This window comes from Epinephelus fuscoguttatus, linkage group LG14, assembly GCF_011397635.1.
Source record: "Epinephelus fuscoguttatus linkage group LG14, E.fuscoguttatus.final_Chr_v1".
Taxonomy (NCBI): Eukaryota; Metazoa; Chordata; class Actinopteri; order Perciformes; family Serranidae; genus Epinephelus; species Epinephelus fuscoguttatus.
Genome location: NC_064765.1, coordinates 8,927,090 through 8,934,646, shown reverse-complemented (window position 1 = coordinate 8,934,646; position 7,557 = coordinate 8,927,090). Strand labels below are relative to the sequence as shown.

Here is a 7,557-nt window from a genome sequence, read left to right as displayed (position 1 = left end):
TCCAGGCACCGTTAACTATAACAGCAACCGGCCGCGTATCATGCCGACATTAAATGATGCCTTTCTTCGTTGGTTTCTGATGCCACAAGTCACTGCCCAAGAGCCAGATTTCGACAACTTCGGAGTGAGATCGGGCTCTATGTCATTAGGTGGACAGAAATGTGACTCCAGTATGTCTGTTAATGTGTCAACGGGCAACTGTTTGCTAACAAGTCATCATACCAACTTTAAATGGTGATAATAAAGTGGGTCCTAAAACATGGACATTAGTCAGCATTTCTGCACTTGTGTTTCCCTCCCTGAGTTTTTATTTCCAGCAATAATCCAAAACGCAAGGAAAAAATCTGATAGGGAACCAGGCTGATGCAAACGTATGCGTCAACCGACAGAAAACCGTCATCCCTGGTGCACTCTATTACTTTAAAACATATCTTTACACTTATAAATATTTGCCTGTATCATATCAGCATACATCATCATATTATTCTCCAGAAAATCAACTCTGTGATCCAACTTATTACCAATGCATCATCATGGCAGCTACCAACGTGATAAGATATGAAATAATTTCAATCAGCCTTGTTTCACTTATTTATTTACACATGTGCTTTCATCAGCATTTTTCCATAGATCTATTTTAGCTTAAGAGGTACATAGAAGGAAAATTTAATTTAAAAAAATTTAAGAGAAATTTACGGCTGCAGCACAACAAAAGTACTTCAATCAATTGACACATTTATTACACGCATACCTTTACAGTAAACATACAGTGTTTGTTGATACAGTAAATGCTGTGAATGAAGTGCTTTGTTTTGGCATCAATAAACACAAATAGCTTGTCTCTCCATTATATTTGTCATGATTTATATAAAGTAGCCTATTTACATTTTGTGATATGTCTCTTAAGTTCAAACTGCAATTAGCAACCATGTGCTCTTGATGTCCTTGATCATTTGAGTTAAAGATGAAAGCACCATTATCTCAGATATCATCGTGAGTATAAAAAAAGTGTCTTTTGTTGTACTTTCGAAATCAAAGTATGGTGATAGGAGTGTAGGTGGCTGTTACTCATTCACTCCATGCCATTCAAGAGACATCTTGTGCGAGGGCACGTGCTAATTTACAGTTACACTCGCCTGCAGACATGCTGGACTCACTCTATGGAACTTGTTGCTCCTGTCTCTATCACAAGTGTTGGCCTGTATGTGCAATGTTTGGACTGGCAGTGCATCAGTTTGTAATGGTTAAAAAATACTTGGGATGGATTCATACTAGATAAATTTGGTGGCCTGGAGACAGAAACTCAGTATCTGGTACGATTTAAAATTAAAAAAAGAAATGCTTCAAGCACACAACGATGAAGTTCAATCACGTAACTGGCAACCGGATGCTGTGCAAGGCAAAAGCAAACAAATATCTCTTCACACCAGGACTTCTGACTCATGGTGTGTAAGGTCTGGGTGGCACACAGCAGGGCTGGAAATTTATGACTGGTGAGAAGTCGTCAGACAGCCAGCGCTTATGTCGCCTCTTTCTTTTCCCTTTGGGCATTTCGGCGAATCTTCATCTCTGTCAGCTGGATGTAGCGGATGACATTGGTGTCTGGAAAACAAAGACAGGAAAAGGCTGATTTATTTCCTGCTCAGACAGGAAATGGTGCATCAGTATGCTCATAAATCTTCCACTTAAACTGAACTCATGTGGCATAGCAAAAGCAGCTACAGGAAATAATTTTTGGAAATGTTATTTCAGGAGCAATAAAATAAATACGTTTTTGTTTTCAGATTCAACATTGTGCATTTTTTAGTTTATCCTGCGTGGTTTTAAAAAGGTCCTACAGCACCAACACTGGCAAACAATCAGGTTAAACATTAACAGAACTGCAGTTACTGTATATTTGTATGACAACAGCAAAGCACTCAATGCAAAGAGATGAACCATTCTACCTTCACATTTAAAAAACTGATAAGATAGATAAGTCCTACCAATGCTCTCAACAAACTGATTAGTCTTTAGCTGATCATTCAAAAACCAACTACATGCACTGTAGTACCACAAAAGAGGCCACGTATCAAACATTTTAAACAATAGGAACCTTGTGAGTGAGACAAGTGAGAGTCTTAGATGGTTAGTCTGTGTTTCTCATATCCATGGTCGCTTAAATGAGGCCTTGGGACCACTGCAAGCTCCTGAGAGGTTTCTCGGAGGCCTGCACAGATGTTACAATTGATGAAGAGTCCAAAAAACATAAACATTAAAGGTACCCTATGGAGTTTTTGGATGGTAGTTGTAAGAGGCAAATATATCAGCAGACATCAATTGTATGTACTATGTATTGATATTTTGAGCACCAGTGTATAGAGGCAGGAACAACATTTTCGCCTGCAGGTGTTTCACCCCAGATGAGCAAAAGGTTTTTGATTGCTGCGGTGCGGGATAGTGTGCAACATGCTGTGTGTTCGGCTTGAATGAAAGATAAAGAAATGGACATTTATTCAGCCGGGGTTTGGTGCTATGAATAAACACGATGATTATTCTGCAGCGAGAACCTGCAGTTTATTGTCCGAACTCAACACTACCAAGGACGCTGTGGCATCAACTGTGCAAAGTGCATCAGCCAGGTCAGGCCGGGTGAAACATTCATGTAGCTGCAGGTAATTGGCTTGGCTCCTACAGTAGTTATGCTATATGGCTATAAGCATCCCGATACGCGTTCCTGTCAATGGCCTTACACTATACCGCTAATCTACAGGTGGCAGTAACATGCTAAGAAACTAATCAATGTGCCAACAAAGGCAGGGAACAAGAAGACTGCAAGCTAGTAAACATCAATGTAAACTATGAAGGATTTAAAATATTTTAAGAACAATGGACCGGTTGCACAGAACACCATAGGTTTTCTCCTTAATTTCTCCTTAGTCAACGGACTTACACAGTTGCACAGAATCCCTTTAAAGGTTTCCTTTGTTAAGGAAAAACTAATTTACTGCACTGAAAGGGATTTTACAGCGGTAAAAGTTTCCATGGAGATTGTTTGCTTGGACTCACGCTTGTGTTGCCTGTTATCGTCTCACAAAGTTGCCTTTAGTTAGATAGTGAGAAAATAGCAGAAGAAAATAACCATACTGGTCAGAGGAGGAAAAGATTATACTTCTGGAGGAATACAATCATAGAAAGCAGAAAACTACAAAGTAAATTTGATCCCCAAATACCAGAAATAGAAAACGATTGTAGGGAAGAAATTGCAACAAAATTAATTTAGTCAAAAATATAGCGTAGAATCAAAAGAACACTCTTCTCGGGGTGTGGTAGTTTTTTTCATTCATCACCATTAACTCAGTCATGTTGCAGTTAAGATAGAGTCAGAGGTACCTTAAGTTTTTTTTGGCCTTGCTTTAGTTGCTAAGGTCTTTAATGCAACAGTCTAGGGATTCCCCAAGCATAAGACCAAGCTAAAGTGCAAGCTAAAAATACTTAAGTGAACATGTTAAGGAAACCTTAAGGCGAACACTTAAGAGTGTTTTGTGCAACTGATTTTATTTTGAGGAAACCTTAACTAGGACTTAAGGTGGTTTGTACAACCAGCCCAGCTCTATAGATGATTTTATCAGGAGTGGAAGTGCACTGTTTGTTAGACCTCAAAGATACCCAGTGTTGTCATTCATAACACTGAATGTAAATGGACGTGTACCAGAAGCCTCCACAGGGCACCTTCACTGTCATGGCTGCAACCAGCTCTTAATATTTTTACATCATTCCTCCAGCCAGTCACTAGCCTTCTATTCTTCTCTTGCCCTGCAGTGGTGTTTTCTACTCTGAGTCATTACCTGATATTAACATCCACCTGCACACATGTTTCCAATCCCCTAATCAGCTCCCCAGCATATATACCTGCCTTTTTCCCTCAGGTCTATAGGCCATTATGACATGTCGCAGTAGAAAAAGCACAGGTGTAAATAAAGTGCTGGAGGAACAAGTCCTAAAACATGGAAAAAAATTAGCATGTTTGCACTTTCCCACTGACTCTTCTCGAAGTCAGTGGGTTTTTGGTCAGATGCCTGAAATAAGGTTTGTGGTTAACACAATCTTAAGATATTTTCAATTGTTGTTCTACGACACAAAATGCATCAATAATTACCCTACTCATGAATTTTGAAGCTGTTAAATGTCTAAAAAAGAGCAGTTGAGTCACAAGTGGCTAAATGAGATTACAGAGCATCATCACACCGACCACGACTTTACAGCCTCGTTGTGGTAGCGGCGTTGACGTCATGTGACCGTAGAGAGCTCATTTATAGCCTAACATCAGCTTTTTAATTCTGGCAATTGCATTTATGCTTCAAAAATCATGGCAGCGGCGTTCATTTGTGAAGATTATCTTGCTGAACAAAACACGTAAGTATTATAAACACCTGTTTTCCACAGAGCTTATTTTCTGCAATAATCCAAAATCCAATGGAAAGAAATCCCCCTGCAGCACTCTATAATGAAATAAATAATGGCTGAATTCCATTTAGCTGCTGGCTCACTGTAATTATTTACTGGGACACCTGAACAGAGCAGAGCCATCGTTAATGTTATCAGCAACAAATGCGCTTTCTCTGCTGGGACAAATAAAAAAGTCTGCTGTGAAAAGTGCCGATGATACATTCTGTTAAAGTTTTATTTTCCTATATTATATTACTGGATTATTATCAGTGATGCATTAACCTGTGAGCAGCATTTTAAAGTTGGAGCTGCTCTGAGTGGAGCTAACGAATGACTTTATATACTATTGGGCAGTTTTAGCTATCCTCCTGAGACCCTATGTCCTAATAGGAGGACATTACATTTTGGGTTGCTGCACCTTATACTCCATTCTGCTTAGCTTAGACCTCTTGTCCTAGTCCGTGGACACTTTTTTGTGCCATCTAGTGGCATTAAGAGCACAATACACTTATCCATGTAAAAACAAGATGGCAGCCATCTCTGCCAAGACAGTCTGTAGCCGATCCCGACAAAAAAGTGGAGTTGGTCCAAAACCTGATCACATTTTATGGTTGAAACTTGTTTATTTATGTTTAATAATGTTTGTAGTTTGATATGGCAACAAATTTGGCCAATTTAAGCAACAGTAACAAGATAAGACACTGTTAATTAGGAAGTATTTATTTGAGGACATTGAGACTTTATTATCATCTCATTTGTGGACACTGGGACAGGCCAATTAGCTGTGGCAGACTGTTGCTCCAGACAGTAAGACATTCCTCGCTTGGGGTACAGAGCAAGGAGAATTCATATAGTTACCAACCCAATGTCCCCATATGTAGACATAATTTAGTTCAAAAACTACTTCCTGATCAAAGACAATGCTTAGTTTTTATACTTATCAAGTCCTACTGATCCCAAATGGCTAGGAGAAATTAAAAATGCATACCAAACAAAAGCTCAGGTCTCAGGAGGATATAGCGATGCATCTTATTTATGTTGATTACACATTTTGTGTATAAAGTGACCAGTAATTAAAGCTGTAAATAAATTCAGTAGAGTTTAAAATATTTCCCTCTTAGATGTAGCAGAGTAGAAGTAAGTGGCTGCAAACCAAATCAAATGGTGATCTGTGGTCTAATCCCCTGCTGTGTATGTTTGTCATGGGAAAAAAACACTGACCTGATGGTTCCTGTTTGTGTGACTCCTTCAGGTAGTACAGGGCCTTCTGGAAGTCTCCTAGATGGTAATATGCCACGCCGGATCGGTACAGAGCCTTGAAGTTCTTCCCTTCCTTGTGAAGCACTTTGAGACAGTATTCCTTCACTCGTTCATAGTTCACCAGCTCCATTTGCAACAAGCAGGCTAGAGGAGGAAAAAAGGAAATGACAGAGGGGGTAGAAAAAAAAGTTACAGCATGAGCCAGTGTTTGAATTTCATTTCACAAGTACTGATGTGTGTCCTGTCAGGCACTGAGATAGGATGGGGTCTTTGGTTAATTATTTTATATAACAAATATAAGGACTGAATCTGCTAAGGGGTGAATAAATATAGTGACCATCAGTATGAAAAGAAAGTGAGGCAGATAGTGGGGTAAGCCTGAGAATGAGTCATACTCTTTATGAATCATTCATGAGCTCAGGAGTATTCCCAGAATCTTTTCCTCTGCTGAAAAGACAGCAGATAAATGTAGTGTGTGTGTGTGTGTGTGTGTGTGTGTGTGTGTGTGTGTGTGTAAAATATGAGAGAAATGTCTCCTATACCGGCCAAGCTGTTGTAACACTCCAGCTCTGCATTCTCCATGGCCCCCTTCTGCTCATCTGTCAGCCGGGTGGACTTGCTGATGGTCGGCAGGAGGGTGGACGGGGGCTTGGAGCTGGTGTCCGGATCCCCCAGCACCCTGCACAGCCCCTTTATCTCCAGCAGAGCGCGGTGATACTTGCCAATCGCCTCTCGGTACTTCTTATCCTTGTAGCACTGGGTGCCCTGGCACTTGAAGTCCAGCGCCCGTCTCACGACGTCGGCTGGCTCGTTGAGTGATGGCTGTTTGAGCATCGACCCACCATGATGCCTCTGCTGCTGGAGCTGCTGCTGGTATCTGGCATCTTTGGTCCGGCTGCTGCTGCTGCTGCTGTTGGGAGGCTGAGCGCACTGCTGGAGCCTCGGGGAGCCGCCGCCGTTGTCGGTGTGGCTGCCTCTGCCGCTGCCGTCCCCCCTGCCGTCATGCCCGGCCTGGATCACGCTCATATTTGTATATTATGTTATTACAGCTGCTCTGTCGCCCGGCTGTAAATTAGCTGGGAATTTAAAGGCTCCTTCAGTGCATCCTCTCAGCCGTGTAGACGCGTCTTCGCCTCGCCAGTGTCGCAGCTACGTCTTCTCTGTGCGCAACCCTGCGCGATGCGATGCGCGCTCCTCCGTCGGAGCCTGCTCTCGTGTTTTTCCCCTCCGACAATCCGATTGGTCGATGAGTGTAAGTGCCAGTGGTCCCATGGGGGTCCTCCAGCAGGAAGAGGAGAGGGTCTGATTATATTATCAGTATATTTGGAGACAATTTAATTATCAGCTTGTTTGCAAACTGCACACTGTTTTCTTTGTGGATAATTTGGGCTGATGTTTTAGTCACAAAGGGAAACTCAGATCATGTTTAGAAAAAAGACCCACATGCCTCAATTCTGTCAGCTTGATTTTTAATTATGCACCAATAAAATACATGAAACTTTTTTTTTTTTTAAATTAGAGAATTCGTCGTTGAATATTCCAGCATCCTTACACTATATAACAGGAGCACTTTACGCATTGAATATCAGCCCCCTCCTTCACCTAAAATTTCCCTTTCAGTCTCTCACTCTTATCTCACATTGGAGGAATGCAGTCATCTCCACTCGGATGAATCAGATAAACATCATCCAGCCTGTCGTCTCTCGCCCGAGCAGCCTGCAGCCTGCCTCCCCTCCAGACTGCTCGCATTCTGCGCAGCCACTTTGGACCCACTCATGACAGACTTCAGTCCCTAATGACAGGCTATGATGTCATTCAAACCGGGGTTTATGCAGGGTAATGGTGTTATCAGCCTCTATTATGGAAAGA

General features: G+C 41.6%; 1 protein-coding gene across 1 annotated transcript; it reads right to left on the bottom strand.

Moving 5' to 3' along the window:
* Positions 1–584: 584 nt before the first annotated feature.
* On the bottom strand, positions 585–6,891 carry LOC125901409 (tetratricopeptide repeat protein 9A). Its single transcript, XM_049597105.1, has 3 exons — positions 6,231–6,891; positions 5,650–5,832; positions 585–1,602 (listed from the first exon to the last, which is right to left on the bottom strand). The coding sequence occupies exons 1-3, from the start codon at positions 6,712–6,714 to the stop codon at positions 1,520–1,522; spliced, it is 750 nt and encodes a 249-aa protein (XP_049453062.1). The 5' UTR covers positions 6,715–6,891; the 3' UTR covers positions 585–1,519.
* Between the last annotated feature and the right edge of the window lie 666 nt (positions 6,892–7,557).

Coding starts and splice junctions, on each gene's coding strand:
- LOC125901409 (XM_049597105.1), bottom strand. CDS start 6,714: ATGAGCGTGATCCAGGCCGGGCATGACGGCAGGGGGGACGGCAGCGGC. Junction 5,833..6,230: donor GTGTTACAACAGCTTGGCCG/GTATAGGAGACA, acceptor TTCCTCCTCTAG/CCTGCTTGTTGCAAATGGAG. Junction 1,603..5,649: donor ACACAAACAGGAACCATCAG/GTCAGTGTTTTT, acceptor TTTGTTTTCCAG/ACACCAATGTCATCCGCTAC.